General features: G+C 39.5%; 1 protein-coding gene across 3 annotated transcripts in view; it reads right to left on the bottom strand.

Annotated features, from left to right (window-relative positions):
• Window positions 1–11,604: 11,604 nt before the first annotated feature.
• TET1 (tet methylcytosine dioxygenase 1) overlaps window positions 11,605–19,908 on the bottom strand; it is a 63,363-nt gene continuing 55,059 nt past the window's right edge. For 2 of the 3 annotated variants that reach the window (XM_042033437.1, XM_042033438.1), the window contains 2 exons: window positions 17,777–18,116; window positions 11,605–15,465 (listed from right to left, as the gene is read on the bottom strand). In XM_042033437.1, coding sequence (XP_041889371.1) covers window positions 14,324–15,465; window positions 17,777–18,116 — 1,482 coding nt within the window. In that variant the 3' untranslated portion in view covers window positions 11,605–14,323. Of the gene's footprint in view, window positions 15,466–17,775; window positions 19,655–19,908 lie in introns of those variants that run through there. The other variant, XM_042033439.1, reaches the window with a different exon arrangement.

The following is a 19,908-nucleotide window of genomic DNA, read 5'->3' as shown; positions in this document are numbered from 1 at the left end:
CACTCTAAAAGGGATGACTGGGTGCTAGCTACACATAATCTTAGGTACTGCCTTTAGGAATAACATTCTGCCTTAGAGCTCTGGAAAACTGGAAGTCCTATTTTTGTGAGAATGCTTTGTCTTTCTGTTGAAAATGACAGCATGGGCAAGGCTGGTTGTAAGGAAATTAGAAGAATTGTGTGCTTTAGAGGAAAGTTCCTGTTAGCTACACTAGCACAGAGTGCTTCACCACGGATTCATCTCTGTACATTACTGACACTGTGTAGAGAATTCAATACCATAATGAATGCATTATGACTAAATACCTGTTACAGACCATCCTTTACACAAAAACTAAAATACCGAACAGTTGTCCCTGCACAGCAGCAACAGAGCTACTGTGATATTTTCCTGCATTACTTAGAATGAAACTAGTTGCAGGTATCTTGGATGTCTGCTATGAAAGAAAAATGTAGAAGGAAATGTGGAAAAGGCTTGTTTTTGGTTGGAACCCCCCCCGAAACAGATTTAATTGTATTTGTATCATGCATTTCTGGCACAGAGTTGGAAGAGAAATTATGATTTTCTGATGAACATGCCTTTGATAATCTGTCCCATTGATAAGACACAGAAATTAGTGTTTCATGCCTAACATGAAGCTACTTGACAAAAAATGAATAAAGATGCTGTATCTGTTTACCTAAATGCCAGTTACAGGGAGATGGTTATTTCACTCAATTTTTATGATGAAAAATAATTTTATTATTTTTTTCCATATTCTTGTTGGAAATAACATTTCCGTGCATCCTGCTCAATTCCTGAATTAATTTTCAGATCTAAACATGTCACTACTGGAACCTGCTTTTTGCAGCGGTTGATGGGGTTGTTTATTTATTCTCTTCAGAAGGCCAGAAGAGATCATTCAGAGAGAGTCAAACACATTTTTACCTTTCTAGATATCCAGGAATGGTAGCAACAGTCCAGTTAATGGCTGTTTTGATGCTTAAATTGTAATACAAGTGCAGCATGTAAACATCTAAGCAAATTATCATGGGTCTTTTGGAGCACAAAAATTTCTGTTGTAGTCTTTTTGACTGTAGCCATATGTACTTTTACACTTTCTCAAGCATGTGACACAGTCAGTACTGAAGTTTAATAATAAATGTAATAAACTGAAGTTTATGGCATACTGCTATACAAAGTATTCAACAAAAGTGTTTCTGAACTGGCTAGACCCCTAAAGAATACAGGAAGGACATAATAGAATTAAATCAACCTGCTCAGGTTTAGCTGATTGCAAGTAACTTTTGGTTGGTTGGTTGGTTGGTTTATAAGAGTCCCAGGTAAGGACAGAAAGGCTTTTGTAGTCTCCTGTATTGGAATAAAATTAAATGCATTGAGAACAGACTTCTGACAAAGTTTAAATGAGTAAAAATATTTCAGCATAAATAATTATTAATTATTTTGAAGGTAATAGACACCAGAAGCACAGGGAAAATTTTTCATCTTGATAAAAGAGAGAAATTTTTTCAGTGAGAGCAATTGAGAGAGTCCCCATCACTGAAAGTTCTCCAGACACAGCTGGGCAGGGTGCTAGAAAATCCCACCTAGGCTTTCTTTTCCACAAAGGGTGGGAGTGGGTGGTGTTTTGAGGTCCCCACCAATCTGGGGTGCTCTGTGATCTGTGAACATCACATTAAAAAAAAGAGATGTAATCCACAATGCCCTGGGAACCACAAGAATAGTGGCCTTTTATAAAGTCGTAAGTTTTAAGGATTCCTTTTTTCGTACCCAATCTGACTTGTATTCAAGTCCTCAGTACCTTTAGGAAGGCCCTGTTTTTCTAGGTGTATTGGGTTCGATTGCACACGCACAACGGATTTCTCAGCTCTCTCCTTATAATCTTGGGGTAACGCAGCTATATGAAAGCCAGGTACATCTATGGACAGGCAATAAAGAAGAGCAGTTAGAAGAAAAATCCCGACCACCTTTAAAATCTTAGTTCCACTGCCTGAGAAGCTGGAGACTGAGAACTGAGAACCCATTTCCCTTCCACCACTGCCTGCGGTGTTCAGCCTCTTCCCATAGCAGAGCACAGGCCTCTCTCTGCTCTGCGGGACAGACAGGCACAATTCCTGGTGCAGGACACCTGAGTGCACAGATTAAGAGGTTTAACTCGCAGGCTGCCATGTACAGGAAGAGCAGGGAACATCCTGAGAACTGTGTGCAACAAGAGCCCCAGGTAAGGCCTCCTTCAGTGGGAGACAGCAAAGGAGCGTGACTAAAACTCTGATTTCTACTCTGTTTGCTCAGATGCAATAGAAGTTGCATATAAAGGGAATACTTGCCTGTATTCTTTGGGGGTTCCAGAGCCTTTTGCACTTGACATGCTTGCTGGTGAGCACTCTACACACAACACCCTTGGGGTTTCTTTTTTTTAAATTTTTGTGAGTACCTACCCTAGTCAAAGCTATGGCCTAGGGAGGATTTTTATGCAGTGACACACCTGAACCACTTACAGCCTCTTACCCTCATAGAGCAAAATAATTTGCAACAACCCAACAAATCAACAAATCCCACCCCTAAAATCTGTAGGAGCGGTATCCCAGGTGAGTCCTTACAAGGCTTTCTGCTATTGTGGAAGTCAGTTAGGGTCTAGCACCAAAGTGTTTCCTTGATGAAGCACTGGCTTAGTGCTTTATTTCCCTGAAGGGATTCCTCAAGTGAAGGGAGTCAAAGTCATTCTCATGCAAAAACAGAGTCTGTATGTAAAACAAAGTGGTCACAAGAAACTGAACTGCTGACTTTTTACACCACAGGAAACAAAGGTTTTGCTGTTAGGAGCTGAAAAAAGGCTAGGTCATGCCTCTAGCAGCAATTTAGGACTCCTTTAGGATCAAACATCGTGAAAGTATTACCCAGTTATGTTACAAATGGAGATGTACGCATGGTACAGCAGGATTGTAAGTAATTTTTGGCCTGGTGTAAAAAGACATGGACATTTTCAAGAATCCAAGTGCTAAGAATGTAAGGATTTTGTATTAGTGGTATATATCACACAAGCAAAAGAGTACCCAGAAGTAAACAGACTGGACATGGAATTGGAGGCCTATCTTGGGAATTGTGCTCAAGCCAATGTTTACTGAAATGGCTGTGTTTAAATTTCCACATTTTAAATATTTCTTCAGTTTGTCTAAGATTAAAAGCACAGATAGGGATTACTGGTATTTTATTTTAGACTACCTAGGCTGCTTCTTGAACCAAAACACTAATTAAAGCATTACCTTGCTTGTGTTTAAATGACATTAGAGTATGTCGCTTGTTCTGATATACACAGTGCACAGAAAGTCCAATATTTTGATGAATACCCTTCTGAATGTAAACTAATACTCTGTGTTAAACATTCATTATCAACAGCAGTAATCAACATTAGCATTGTTGAACAGCAAATCTTAGCATTCTACGATCTTTAGCAGTATAGGAGTACTACAGGAAACTTTTAACTGTAGTACCAGCAAAAAAGCTTATTTTGCAGCTTAATCAATTGTTAACAATTAACACCATTTTAGTAGGCATTGCAATCTAAGGATTAAGAATTTAAAAGCAACCAACTGTACTACATCAATATTCTATTACCTTGCATAATGTATATAAGAAATTCAGGATATAGAAAAAGCACTAATGCCATCTCCAGGTGGTAACCCCATTTTTGGCAACAGGGACACCAGGGCAGGTGAATCTGGTTTGGTTTTGTTCCCATAAGGTAGAGGTGCAGCTATGCTTTAAAACCCCTCTATGTAATGTGCTTCATCATGTATGAGGAAATACAGCTCTGTTTGGGATCACACTGCCAGTGGGAATGCCAGGGGCAGGAAATATGCAGGTGGCTGGCAGTATATTCAAAGGACCTGGGAAATATTCCTCATTGATAGCTCTTCCTCAGTAATGATGTTTTTGGGTCTGGTCCAAGTCTTGAAGCACCTTTCAAAATCCATATGCTTTCTTAAGACACCTGTGGTGAGGGGTTCCTGACTCTAATATTGAACCCTGGAATGTGTGATTCTGTTGAAGAAAATAGTACAGTTCAGAGAGGGCCTGGGGCACCTTGGGAGATGTTGCTATAAAACCCCAGTAGGGATTATCCTCTAAAAGAGCAGCAGCTTACATAGGAGGGTCAAGGCCTCCCTGCTGGATGACCACATCCATCTCCCAGGAATCAGATGTACCATATCACACGATGTAGTTTCTTTCCAGGGGATTAGTGAAGCCAGAGGATAGCAGCATTTTTCTGCTTTCTAGGAGATTTCAGTTACCTGCAAGATTATTTTTGCTTATTATTTTGCTGCTGTACTTACTGGAGAAGGCGCAAGTATGAGCAGAGTTGCATTCCTCCTTCAGATCTAAACAACATGGATTCTGTTTAGTATTGTTGTTGTGCACTACAATGTCAGTAAAGCAGGCTAATGGCTGAGGTCAGTTTTGAGAAAAAAACCCCAACCATACCCTCTGATTTGCAGCAAATAAAACCTGAAATATTTCCAGCATGCCACAGTAAATGATTCCCATAAGCTTGCTCTGCCAGACAGGTAGCAAAAAGACACTGTGCAGACGTGTTCACAAGCTGTTTTGTCCTTTTTAGTCAGAAAACGAAGCTCAGCTTTTCTGGCTGCTTCTCTTACTTCTCTTGACCTAGGGACAGCCTGAAACAGAGGCAGACTGAGAACAGGGACTGGATTTATGCCTGTCCCTTTCCAGTGCAGAAACCTGCTGATGTTTTGGGTGAAGCCCCTGTAGTCCTATTGATAATTAACAAATACATTTCTACACATGATAGTGGTTATTAGTGCTAAGAGCAGGAAAGAAAAATTAGACGACTAAGTGCAAAATAGAAGTATAAAATTTATTTAAAACCACCCACAAAGTTCTGTGTAATCAGGAATGATACAATTTGTAATAGTCTTTTTAAAAACTCATGACAAGATTTAAAATATATTTTCAATTACAGTATTCATTTAGCCTTATTCAGTTAGGACAAAAAAAAAAAAAAGAAAGTTTACGTTCTAAACAGATGAGACACACAAGAAAAATAGAACAGAACAGACAATTTCCACAACGACAATTTTTACATGTATGTTTGAATACTAGTATCAACATTTCAATGCATCTTGCTACATAAACATGAAATCATGTACAACAACTGCTTGCACCAAAAAACATAGCTTAATTAGATCTTTCAAGTAACATGCAGTCACAACTCACAAGTCTTCAAGTACTGCTGGTAAGGGTTCCCTTGTCTGCAAAGAAGATTTTAAGGTTCAGTTTCTCAGCTAGCATAACTCTGCCCAGCTCCACCAGCCTCAGGGAGCTATGCTCAGTTATACTAGGAAAGAATCAGGCCCCAAATTTTTTTTTTCAGAAAAGAAATAATTTTTACACTTTCTCCTGTAAATACTGTGACATAATGAAGTGCTTTTTCTTTCTGATTTTTTTCTCCCTGTACATAATCTTTTGCTTAAAAATGTTAATTTTATGTTCCAGATTTCAATACAATAGGTTGGTAACTGGGAATAAAACCTCAAATTCAAAGTTGAAAAATAAATATCAAATGCATCCCAAGGGAAGAAAGAAAGAGAGAAAAGAAGAAAGAGAGAAGGAAAAAAAAAAACATGACTTTTTTCTTTTGCTCTGGCATATTGTTAATCTTTTATCTTCCCAAGGCAGGAAGGAATTCACTAGCCATAGCATTTCAGTACAGTGTGTCCTTACATATTTATGTTCTTAATGATAGCAAGTTTGGATCAGTACTTGTGACCTGGCATGATATTGTCACATTATGAAGAGCTGTCTCTTCCAAACTGAACAAATTATCATAGAATAATTCACTGGTAAAGACTGAAATGTATGAATGTTTGCATTGGTTAGAACTGGCTTTCTTTTAGCAGTACTGGGATAGCCCATTTGTTCTTCTTGACTAAAATTATTCTTTCATATAAAGGACAAGAGCTTCATGAAGTTCAGCTGCTGCCTTTTGAGTTGCATGGATTAGACAGGCATTCGCAAAATTGGCACAAAATCTGTTCTCATTAGGCTCTGCAGTATCACTGCAGTGTAAAAATTTAAGAAGGAAAGTATCTTTCCTTTTCCTCAAACGTTTTTTTTAAACAAGAAGTTTGCATTGCATTGCTTAACTGCAATGTAGTGGGGCTGTTGTTTACATAAACTTCCATGGGCAGCAAGGGGAGCTCTGCAGGACTCAGGCATGCAGAGCAATGCCAGGGTTTTCCCTGGCAAGTAGCACCACAGTCAGGGAAGGCAGAAAGTGTTGGCTTTTAGCTTTATGTCCCCAAACTCACCGGAGTGTGACAACAGCATGCAACACTGCGCACTCTGCTGGGTGTGAAGTCAGGACAGAAGGGAGTTGAGTAGATTGTCACAACCCCAGTCTATATCATCAAGTAAAAGGGATCCAAGTTATGATAAAGGGTAGCAAATATTTTAAGAAAAACTACCAAAGCTTAAAAATAGCATTTTTGACAATTTTGAGAGATTTCTGGGCTGGCCATTACCAAGAGGTACAAATCTTTTACCACATTGTCTTTGTAGACCGTGTTGGGCAAAGGACAGCCAATATAAGCAAATATTTAAAACCTGATAAAACCCAAGCAAGTCTCTTTTCAACCTGTATTTCTAAACTAAGAACAATCTGGATGTTACTGGCCAGTATGTGCACAGTAGGGATACCATGAAATTAATTTCAGGATTGTACAAATCAGTCATTTGGTAACTGTTTTGATTTATACTAGTGTCCTTTTATACTCTGATCAGTGTGATGGGATACTCTGAAGGATGTAAGCTAAAGTAACATCCATTTAAGGCCCCTTTATCCTTTCAATGCAATGCAAAGGACAGTAGTATAAATGAGAATCAGGGCCTCCATTCTTACTTTAAGACAACTCTCAAACCCTAGACCCTTTTCCATTACAATATAATAAAAATACAGATATACATGTAAAAATATTGATCAGGTCACAAAACTTTCCACGACAGCATTAAAACATTCTGTGGCAACAACTGCACTACTGAACATCAAAACTAGCAGTTCCCTTGCTCCACTGCAACAGCACTTCTTTGGAACACAGTTCATCTGCTGTAACCGGCAACTGTAGTTTAAGTGCCAAACCTGTCCTCCCTACATACATAGTTTTTGAGGTGTACACCTGTGTTCTGTGACTTTGTGAGGAATGTGTGTAAGGTGTGCAAAGTGTTGAAAAAAGCACCGTTAATCACTCACACCAAAGCAAGTCACCTTCATGTTATTTAGCACCCCAGTCTTGCATTCACTGCAAGTATGCTGTTGGAAGATTCTAGCATTTGAATAGAAGTGCATGTGGAAAAATGCCATATATAATGGCCCAGTAGAAAAAGAAAGGAAAATACACTGTCTGGAAGAATTAGGGATACAGCATCAAGAAGCATCTTGCATCTTTTAAAACTGAAGCTAGCTCATGGTTAAACACCATGAGCAATTGTTGGGATGATGAACTGGGGAACTGGATTGGAAAAAGAATCCTGAAGTCTTTATGTCTCAGAAAGACATGAAGAAACAGTGATGCTGATACCTCAATACCCTTTAATAAAAGGCAGTAACTACTTAATTATTTTCTTCTCAAGCTCCTTCAATTCCATTTTTTGCCACAGAGGAAGAACATCTTTTTTCCAAGCAGTCCTGTGTTAGTTCAGGCATTTAACTTATATAATACTTGGATATCTTACAAAGACTGTGACTGATCTAACCAGAAAACATAAAGAAACATGATTGATTGCTCCTGCTCTTGCAATCGTGCAGGGGCTGCAGCAGCTCTTATGCCAGGAACTGAGCAGAGCTGTTAAGAGTGACTCAAAAGACAAGAGGCCATTCCACAGAGATGCTACCAACATAAAATCCTGTACTCTGAGAAGGGATGACTTTTTCTTCTCAGGGGGTGATCAGTTTTGCAAAGTCTCTTTTGTTTGGCTACTTGCAGATACAAGAACAGATTGTCAAAACTACATCAAAAAATCTGAAAAGTAACTGGAAAATTGATTATTTGATTAAAAAAAGTAAGAAAACAGTGATTTTGACAGATTATGAATTGTCCCTCTCTATTGGAATTTTTAAAAATCCCAATTGTAATATTCTAGGCTCTGTATGAAAAAACATGAAGTAAAAGCCCTAGAACTGTAACATATAGAATGTAAGATCATGGAATCACAGACTGGCTTGGGTTGGAAGGGACCTTAAAGCTCACCGCGTTCCAACCCCCTGCCATGGGCAGGGACACCTTCCACTATACCAGGTTGCTTCAAGCCCTGTCCAGCCTGGCCTGGGACACTTACAGGGATGGGGCAGCCACAGCTTCTCCGGGTAGTCTGTTCCAGATGACAAAGACATGGATTTTAGGGGGAGAGTCCCAAGGAGAATAGCTTCATATGACATTCCTGAGATGAAGATGGCTGATTTTCATACAAAGCAGGGCAGCGTGCAGGGGGACTCGTGGGCAGGCTGACAGCTGTGCTGCTGATGCCAAGTGCTGAAGCAGATCTGCAAAGGGAAAAACTTTGGAGTAGTTACAAGCATTGAAAGCCTTCAGCAGCAGGTGAGAAAGTGAGCCAGCACTAACTGCTAACCAAAGCTGATGATCCAGAAAGACCATGGAGTGAGAAAGGTGGCGAGTATCCAATGTCACCTGTACAGAGTAGAAAGTGGTATCTACTAATCAACACTAGCCATATTAAGTGTTTTTCAGGGAGACAACACAGCATCATGTAGAACTAAGTCTTCATAATTTAGTCATGTGCCAGTATTAAACAAAAAGTTTTGCCTATTCTAAAAGAACCAAAAAAGTTTTAACAGGGAAGTAATAAACACAGCCTATTTTCAACTACTCCTTAGAAGAAGTTATCCGTATGTATCCTGGTGCCTGATCAGGTTCTACTATTAGAAATCCTTGGTCATTCAGGAAACCTCAAATGTAAAACTCTTTCCTTTAAGTAATTTTGTAGCAACATCCTAAAGCAGCACATAGACAACTTGTGAAGACTGACTAAACATCAGGTAATCCCAGAACAGACTAAAACCACTTCCTGAACTGTTAAAGTAGCCACGTCCTCTAGACTTTTGACACTGGGCACTCTGTTTTAGATTCAAGGAGAATATGTGTGTCACAAACAAAATAAAATAAGCTACTGAATTTTAAGTCAGATGGACCAAAAGAAGTGTTTGTATAAAGAAGTATCACAGCAATTACATGTACATAGGTTGACTCAAAAACCAATTGTACCTTCACAACTTTGCCTGTGATTTACTTATGCTGTGCAGAGAATCATTAAGGTTGGAAAGGACCTTGAAGACCATTAAGTCCAACCAGCATCCCATCAGCTTTCTATATTCTCTATCTTGATGGTGGGAAGGGGCAGCAGGCTGGTGATGACAGCAGTGCTTGCTACCTTTTTTGTCTACATAGATCAAGAAAGGGTCAAGAGAGACTAACTCTCTCCAACCTTTTTTTTTTTTAAACCAGTATCTGCAGGCAGAGACCAAAGGAGAGATTTTTGTCTGTGGAGGAACTGCGGAAAGAGGTGAATTTGTACATAATACCCACAATGAAACATCTTACTGGTTAGAGCAGTGCTGTGACACAGCCATTGCAGTGCAGTACCGTGGTGTCACAATAATCAATAGAAAGATACTCCCTCCACACTTCCTCCTGCAAGTCAGATCAAGACCTGAAAAAGCAGGAATTCTCAAATGTGATTGGACTGTTCCTCCTCTCTAATTGCTATTTAAGATCAGATCGTCACAGCTTGGCAGACAGCTTTCACACAAGAAATAAAACACAATTTTATGAGTAGACATCACAAAGACCCTAATCTGAATTTTAGTGACCACAATGAGCCTGAAAGAGTTTGTCCCACACTGCCTGAATGTAACTGGTGTTAACATACACAAAGCATGGAAGTGCCCGTGCAATTGAGTTTTTTGTGTATCTGAGAGCACAGCTATTTCCTTCTGATAGCCTAGAAATTACAGGATTTCTATGGAAAAGAAAACAACCATATATAAAAATGTATTACAAAGCTGATGGCTGCTTGATAAATGGGAGTTAATTTCAACATTAGAGAAGTTGCACGGGAAGTGAAAGAGCAAGACTGACGTCTGAGTTGGCACAGACATTGGTCAACTGTTGTCCATATCCATCCAATTAAATACGGAAATTGCAGGAAAACTTGGTAAATGAGCACTTTGCAGTCAGCAGGGCTGCAGCAGTGTGAACAGGACCCAAATTTAATCCACCAAATTGAGTTAATATTGCAATGAAATTAAAAAGGTCTTTTAAAAGCCCCCATGCAGTTGTATGTTAGAAAGAATCTTAAGTACTAGACAACTTGTCGTTTACCCATGCTTAACATAAAATGTTCCTCAAAATAGTAGTTATTTCCTGTTCTACATCTAGAGAAGCACTGTCATAGGTAAGACAAGGACTTTCACCAGCAGTTAAGATTCTTAAGTAAAAGTTAGCCTATAAAGTCCTTAAAAAATCTGAATACAACTGTTATAAGTTGGAAGCTGCAAGTATTTGTAAGTATTTATAAAACTTCTTAGATCTTGTGACTGAAGTATTTATAGAAATATTTCTTTCTATTTCCTGCAATTCACTAGCATGTGAAAAATCAGTAAATTCACTGTTTAACTGGATACAACTGCAGCAACTGCCACAGGGAGTCAAACAGAACTGGTCCTGCAACAAGGCCTGCTCCTCCCCTCCATAGCGGAGGTGGAGTCATAGTACTGGACCCAATGGACAAAGGGATGAGACACATTTCTTCTGGGAAGTCAGAGGTGTCCTGTGTTGAATCATGACAGTTTTTGCTGGTATACTGTAAAAAATGATCCAAAGACAAGCACACCCCGCTGCCAGCCCACACCTGAATCCATGTGCTGGTTTTTCACCCAGAACTTTGTGCCACCTGACGGAAACCAAGTAAAATGTGCAGGTCTGACCTAGCCAGATACCTTAATTTTAGATCCAGCTCCTGGTCTGGCTACCCAAGAAGGACTTGGGTTAAAACATAAGAGCAAATTACAAGTGGTTGTGTGGGCGGCAAAGGAAAGAACAGACCCACAGAGTTGAAGATTTTAAGAGATAAATACTGTTATAAAATTATAACCTTACTGAAAACAACACAATTTGTCTACAAGACTGATAAATATCCTGAAGTGTTAAAAGAAATAGCACAGAGTTGTAAAACCAGTAAATAGTTGCATTTTCTATACTGCAGTACAGCAATAGAAAGGATCAGCTTCTCAAATCACAACCCACTACGTGTCCAGCAGGAAGTAGAAGTGGGCAACCTGCCTAGTAGGACACATTGAAAAAGCAGTTTAGGTGATAGACAGCCAGGGAAAGAGCACCGTGGGTGATATGTTATTGTACAGATGGTATATTTCTCTCATGTAAGTAAAATTAATGAAGTAGTAACTGTGAGTTTAGCACCTATCACTTAATAGTATTAATTATGTTAAGATACGCATTTCTTTGTTAGAATTGCCATTTCAAGAAAAAGTAGACCTGGGCTACCTGTTTGAAGGGATCCTTTTAGATCCACCTTTCAGTGCCTCACTTCTAAGAGGGAAGCTGCTGGTTTTTCAATGGAACATTTTTATCCGAAGTTTCCAATAAGTAAAATACAGGCATTTGTAGGAGATGATTCAAGTAAAAATTATCCACTTTTAATGGTATGAACATTTTAAAAGGTAAAGAGATGGGTCTGTAACTTACTAATTTTGTGTAGAAAATTTATCACATGGGAGTGCTGAATTACAGCATTTCAGAAACTGAAGCTGTCAGGGCTATCAGTGAAACCAATAAACAAATCTGTACATGGTGTGGGACAAATACATGACTGGAACAGCTAAGGAATGTACAGTACTACTGACTGTATGAACAGCTGCAATTCCTAGTAATCTTCAGCTCACCAAAAATATACAAGTTTTAAAATGGAAATCTAAGGCACACAAAATACCATAATGATTTGATGTATACTGTATATTACATAGTCAATAAGCATAAAACTGCTGGTACAAAACAATGGCATAATATTGGTTCTGTTTTATCATTATTTACAATCCCTTCGTATCCTCTATTTAATATTAAGATTTGAACTAAAATTTGCAGCATACCCGGTTTTTACAAGTCTTAGTTAAAATAGGTAAGATACAAAGAACTGGTTCAATTCCTCCATCCTCTGCCATCAATAGCTTTGTTAATTTGAACAGGAATCTGCAGAACTGAACCCAAGATCATGACATAGTGATTGCTACTTCAGACCTGGCTCCTGCAAACGCTTCACGTGGCTACAGGAGAACAGTCTCATGGATCTACAGCCGCACCAAAGGATTTGTAGCACCAAGGTCCTGACTAGCACTATGTATTTAAAACACCATTGATGTACTTTTCGTACCAAAACTGTAAATAGAGTTCTTGCACTTCAGCTTCTCAAGGAAAAAGCACCTTGTCTTTAAATAAAGCAGATCCAGATAGTTCATATTCCTCTATACAGCACCACTACAGTATAATATTATCAAGTATATTATTAGTATGTTTTCACACTGGAAAAGTGACTTCATTATACCTACAGGTTCCCCAGCTGGGGCGGGCGCCGAGGCAGAAGGAGGGGAGAGCTTTGTGTGTGGGCCTGATCCTGCAGTGCTTGGACCTCAGGGAGTCCTGGCGTCAGTGCTCCTCCTGGCTCCAACTGGCTCGCATGGAAGAAGTTGCAGGATGAGGTCAGTCCTTAGCTAACGTTGTCATTTGGTCATTTGTTTAAATAAATAAGTTTAAACAAGAAATACATAGGAGAGGAGAATCAGAAAGAAGAGTGGGATGCTACAGTATTTAAAAGCAATGGAGTGTCTGTTTTCCCTCTGGTTTAGCAAATACTCGTTTCATGATGTCACTTTCTCAAGAGAAATGAAGAACATAAATTTCAAGGAAGGATACAAACCTTTCCATGTGAAATGTATAAATTGCTTCAAAAATTTACAAAACATTTTTGTAAAAAAACTGAACTCAGAAAGTTGGTGAATATTACAGATAGGTTATTCTTAACAAAAAATTTGCTGCTAAATATTAGAAATTTGATAGTTTTCCAACACTTCCTTTGTATTTTTCCCAAATTATTTTTTTTATCAGAATAGAATAAGGCAGCTCTAGGGGGTATTTTTTTATCCCAAAACAATCCTACCCCTGAGGCATTAGGAACATTTGGTTGCCATGTTAACTTAGAACGCTGCAAACAAATGAGACTGATGCACTTACTGCTCAAAGAAACCATAACAAATGCTGCCTTTAAAAAAACCCAGATAATATTCATAACTCCCAGTAGCAACACATGTATTGACCAGGCATCTCCTCATTTCACGTTTGTACACTCTCTTGAAAAAGAATAAAAGTTTCTATAATCCATAACTGTTTGTTTATATGCAACATAAAATCTTCAATGAAAAAGGGCAAGTTAAAAACAACCACATATGCTATCAGCATACATCCTGCAGCTGTAACACCATGGAACTCTACACAGCAAGAATAAAATCATTTCTTCTGTAGAGTATGCACAAACCTTAGACAATATGATCCTTATACTATACTATTTCAAGTTAATTTTAAAAATAGAAAGTGCTTTTAAAATATATATTTACAGCTTAGAAACAACTTCCAGCCATCATTACCAATAACTTCATTCTACTGACAAATCTAAAGAATAAAATTCATTGGTTTTCTAAAAGATTTATGTGTAATTTGGACTATATAGCAATGGTTGGAAGTTGTTAAAGCAATGGCACCATGAAGTAATAATTCAGCTTATTTATTTTTTACTGTTTGATGTGGTTAAGCACCAAGAGCTGTGTAGAGCTATAACTGTATAACTTGATTTAACACCATAAAACGTGAACCTGTTAAAATCCCTATAAATGATTTTTGTAGTAAACAGACGATTTAAAGCACCAAAATATAAATTCCTAAAGGTAATAAACTGAATGATTCAATCAAGGTTAATAACCTAAACAAAATCTTTTTTAGAATGTATTAAAACTATAGAACTTTTTTTTTGCTTAAAATGTGCTTGAGCACCACCAAATGTTAAAGTCACAGTTTAAGAAGAAATCCCCCCCTTTTTTTTGTTTTTACCTCAGCCTTAAAATGGTTGAGATGAGCAAATAGTAAACGACGTGAGACTTGTTCTTTAACAGCACCTTAAAGAAACACCATGTAACTGCACCAGGAGGGGCACACCACACCGACACCTACGCCCAATGGTTGTAGGGCCCTGCCACTCTTGTCAGGGCGTACGAAGATACTGTGATTACGTTATCCTTGGTTACTGTTAATGCTCTGCGGGATGGAATTTGGTTGAACTCGTTGTCTTCATAAAAAATACCTCTGTTTTCACTTGGTTGCTTTGCTTTCCTGTTGCTAGAGTTCAGTTCAGGATTCTCTGTTCCTAATCGTTCTGCTTCTTTTTCTTTTTCTTTCGCCCTTTCAGCCATCTTTGCTTCCCACATCGCTAAACCATGTTTTGGCTCATTTAAATTTTTGTGTTGGTAAAAAACTAAAGAAATTCTTGTGGGATGATTGCGGTTGGGTTTTTTAATTGGTGTGGTAGCATGGAGTTCACGTCTTGCACATTCAATTAAGATAGAACCATGAGAAGGTGCCACAGCAACCCCACCAATGTCATCATCCAAAAAATTGTGCTCACTGTCTGACCACAATTCCTCAGCCTTTTCTTCAGAATCAGCCGGCTGTCCCAGTGCACTGTTTTGCTTTTCGTCAACACAGTCAAAGTCACACATTTGTCCTTGATGGGAGCTGCCCTTTTCCCCTGGGCACCCATGGGAAGAGTCAGCTTCATTTATGATGGCATCCTTTGCTGAAGAGCTTAGCGGTACTGATGAGTCACAAGAGCTGATCATCTCTGAGAAAGGAGAATTGTCCAACTGAAGTTGACAATTCTGTTTGTCTGGCTGATGTTCAAGTATAGTGGGCAGGGGCTCTTTGTGGGCTGGGAGGCCTGGAGCAGTGACCTCGGGAAGAATCGGTGGCACACCATTCACCTTATCGTTCAGCAGAATTCCAGTATAGTCTTTGACTGACACATCAAAGTTCTTGCAATTAACATAAGGTGTCACATGAGGTTGCTTGGTACTGCATTCAAAATACCCGTAGGGAACTGAAAAATCTTGTTGAATATTAGTCACTGCAGTTAGGCCAGGCTTATGGGCGAGAGACGGATAGGGATGTAAACTATCCACCTTAAAGGGGGAGGAAGTCGTGTACTGTTTCAATAAAGAGCAATTTTTAGTAGTGTTTGAAGTATGTTTCATGGCATAAAGGTGGTTGGAAGTCTCCATTTTTATTCCAGGTTTTAAAGCATCTGTTTTGTTTCCTAGAAGAAATGCACACCAAAGTGTAAGTACTTCTCAATCTATAAAATACCTCTCTTACTTGCTTTCTAACATGAAAAATGCACACTGAGTACAGATTTTTCAAAATGGTGATTTTTAGCTTTTTAGGAATATCTCTATGTATGTATACATATATCTAAAATAACCTTGCTCAATTAACACCTTAACCATTTCCAGTCAGGCTGCTGGTGTATAAAATGGAGAGGTATTTCACAGAGGGATGAAGAAAATAAACAGATAAAATGAAATAACCACTGAATCCCAATTCACACAGCCCAGTCCTACAGAAATGCTTGCCAGCAGCTGACTGCTGGCCTTCAGTTTTTACATAGTTGATGAAATTCAGTCTGAAATTCAGCCTGTGAAATCAGTCAAAATTCTGACCTGCCTTAACCCCACATTATGATCAAAGGGAAAGAGCTTGTTTATGGATCTTGTCCATCACAGCAAAAACAGTTACTGAATTACAATGATTCATGCATTCCAATACTGGCTCAGAAATTGTCTTTAAAAAAAAAGCATGCGGCAACATGCTCCAGGTAAATCCATCCTTACAAAATGAATTTTGAGTCATGTGATTTGGCTTTCTTCCATCTTTCCCTCTAATTGCTTCATTATTTCAGATCTCTGTGCAGACATCCTTGTTCAATTTTTGTCAGTTCCCTAATCAATTTCTAGCCATGGCTGCCTACTGCTGGGCTTGGTTGGGGAACAGGCTCCTCACATGACTGATTCTCATCATGGGTAGGTTCAGCCCAGAGTCCATGGGAGCAGTGGGAAAGAATTCCATCGACTGTGATGGGCTTTGCATCATGCTCTGCAATGGCTTCACATGTGTTTTGCCAGCAGACGGGCACCCCCCAGAGAGCCCTTGCTTACTCTCGTAAAAGACTGTCTCTGTCAGTGTTCTTTATTCCATAAATACACAGAATGGTTGTTTTTACACAGTGTAGGAGCACTATTCTTTCTTCTACTCTGTCTCCTAGTAATTTATAAATCAGTGACGAATTAAAAACATTCCTCCAATAGGAATGCAAAAAATTCAAAATGATATAATGACAGGCACAATAGTTAGTATGCAAAAACTGAAAGCTGTACGGGGACATGAGGAGGCCACATCCAACTCTTTAAAAACCCATTCTATGAAATAAAACACAAAGCATTTAATGACATTAACAGCCCCCACCCCAGAGCGAGGCCTTTGCCCTAAAGATTTTAAACACAGCATTTGAGAATTGCGTTCTCCATCACCTCAGAAGAGAGACCCACAGTGTGAAAATAAGTTTTAACAACCCACAGCACTCAATTACAAAAGTGTAGCAAATGGATTTTTGTTTTTTAAATGTTATCCCCCCCAAAATGCAGACATTCTTTGAAATATGTTTACCTGTTATTCCTCCCCTTAAATCTGCTACATAGGTCTGGATGTCTCTCATGAAATAAAATTCAAAATTACAGCAGATGGGCTAATTTTCCTCTCTTCCTAACAGGCTGTGCTTCAATTTCATCTTTCACGTGCTAATCAGAGATTTTAAGTCCATGGCTTCTTCATCCATGACTTCTTCCACCTCTTCTTTCTTTTCTACTTCTCATTACTGCCCAGTCCCATCCAATAAGTCCTACCCTGTGGAGGCCTGACCCAAGATCTGACACCAGGTACCACAGCGTAGACCAGCAGTGCCTCCGCACACCTCGGCCCAGACACAGCTCTGTACTGCCCAGACGGGGGCTGTGGCAGAGGAAAAAACACGGCCTCCCTGGCACCTGCTGCTGACAGATTCCATTGCCCTGCTCCTTGTTAACAGTCCTGCAAGGGACAATTTGCACTGTCATTTGATAAAACCTGGGAGATTTTGCAAATCTCTTGCTGTGCAGCAGCGTCCGTGCCATTGATAGGAAATTATCACAGCTCAGATTCTGAGAAAGCCATTATCTGCCATAGGAGGTGGAGAACACAGTTCTTGTACTTTAAAGTGACAGAAATTCAAGTTGCTTATTTAGGTAAACATTCCAACAATGTTCTTTCAGGATGGTCAAACTGCCATTATTTATTAGAATAAGGGAACTTGGAAATACTTCACAGGCATTGACACACCAACAAACTATTTTTGGGTAATCACCTGTATTCCTGTCTGCACCAAGAGACAACACTGGCTACAGTGACTTGTTCATTAGCCCTTAAAATGCAGAATATACAAGTAGTTTATTTTAAAGGAGCTTTTCCCTCCCATCAGATGTGTATCAGAACACAGAACCAGAACCAACTGTCAGAATTTCATAAGCATCACTCACCTAAACAATGCAAAGTGTTGCCAAGATTTTCTGGGGCTTCAGTTTTCAGTTTTACTGGTGTTGAATATTTTTTATCTATTAATGGCTGCTTTTCAGTCGGGGTCCTCCTTGTGTCTGGTTTCTTCTTCTTGGTAGCTCTGAGAGGCTCAGCCAACATTCGCACTTCTCTGGGGAACGCTGTGAGCACCTGTATGGCTCCGGCTTTTATCTTGGCTTCCAGGCCCTCTTCAGTGCCAAACTCATCTGTTTGTGAGATTTTGTAAAGAGGCAACACATGGAGCTGTTCATCGCTTGGAATCACCCCCACTCTCCGGTTATCTTCCTTCGTTAACGTACAGACCTGGCATGAGCAGAATCAGTTACAAATAAACCACACACAAACCACAAGTTACATAGAGACTTAGGCAGTCATCCTAGGCTTCGCTGCTTACTTGTATTCCATGGCCACAATGCTATAGGGCTTTCAAATGCAAACATCTGACAAATACTTGTTTGATCTACAATGACACAGAAAAACTATTAGTACTTCAAGATCAAGGCACGTGTCTTGGATGGGAAAGTGAAATTTTGGCTCAGCTTACAGTATCTACAAATATATGCCAACCTTGGTAAATAATCTCAGCTGTAAACATACTGTAAGTTCCTAAGCACTCAGATTATTTTCTTTTAATACATAAATGTATCTTTGATATTCAGATTAATTTTTAAGGATTACAAGATACAAAAAATTATTTTTGCATTAAACAACAAGTGTCTACGATCTGGAATTTGTTCTATGATTTGGAATTGGTTTTTGTTTTTGTTTTGGCTGGCAAATGAAAAAAAAAAAACCAAACCAGCACAAACAATCACTCATACCACTCTCTATTTTTCGCAAATCTCAGCTCTAACTCCCTCCCTCTCTCAACACTTTCTTAACACCCTGCTGTAATTAACTCACAAGACCCAGGAAATGTTCTCCTAGGCTACTGCCCTACTTCCTGTTATTCTGTGTTGTGAGATCTTGGAGCCCAGAGGAGAGTGCTGGTTATATCCAGTTTGATGAGCACACATCAGAAATGTGAATAAATATTCCAATTTATTGCAATCATTTTCTTAGTATCATTATAAGTGCTGAACATTTCCAGCACTCCTTGAGTTCCAGCTCTTACTAACCCTTCCCCTTGAAAGCAGTACTAACACTGGCACTTTAATCCCTAGTGTCATTCCCAAGGGATGGCAACAGCTCTGTGTGCCTGAGCACGTGTACAAACATTCACCCTTCTGTAGTTTTGTCACTTATATTCCCAAGGGACTGCTACATGGCTAGAAAGCCATACATCAATATCATGGCTTAGGTAAGCTGCTATTTCGCAGGAGTTACTAACTACACACATAAAGCAATGGGAGCACCATCCAAGGATGAGATGGTGCTCCCTAAATGGAAACGTATCACTCCAGCAGTGTGTAGGCTGAATATGATGCCTATCATGAACAGTCAATCCAATTTCCCAGAATCTTGTCACCATGCCTAACATTCCAGAGGAGAAGAATATTATTTAGGGGGTGAAGAAAACCCAAACATTTTTTATTTTACAGCACAGGTTTTGCATAAAGGCACCACACAATTATTTTTAGAAAAATAAAATTACAGAACCACAAACTAAAAATCCTGAACCAAAAAGGTGGTGGCTAGGACTTTATCAGTAGCTCTATGCAAAGCTTAGCAGTTGCAGAGCAGCAAAAGGAGGAAATCTGAGGGGCAGAGACAAGGAAGAGCTTTTCAGGAGGCAGTTGGAAGGGATGGAGAGGGGGCTCTAAGGCATTTAGCAGCTGCTTTGTAGCGCTCACTGAGGTGCCGGCTCCATGCGTACTCACCTCATCTGGGCAGCCTCTGCACTATGAGGGAGATTTAGAAAAAACAACAAGTTGTTCCGTGAGCAGCGATTGGCACCTTACTTCCTGTGGGCTTCTCCATCCCCGCACTCCCACACACCCAGGCCCAGCAGTGATCCCTGCTCCCACCTCTGCTGGGCACCAGCCAGCAGAAGCGGGGCCTGCCTGAGGCTCAGGGCCATGGCTGCAAGGACCCTGCTACCTCCTCCCTGGATCCGGCTCCCCTCACTCAACAGTGACACTTCACAACTCACAAC

Source organism: Corvus kubaryi, unplaced genomic scaffold, assembly GCF_017639235.1.
Source record: "Corvus kubaryi isolate FWS band 111438036 unplaced genomic scaffold, C.kubaryi_AGA036_p1.0 37357, whole genome shotgun sequence".
NCBI lineage: Eukaryota > Metazoa > Chordata > Aves > Passeriformes > Corvidae > Corvus > Corvus kubaryi.
This window is presented reverse-complemented; position numbering and strand designations above follow the sequence as displayed.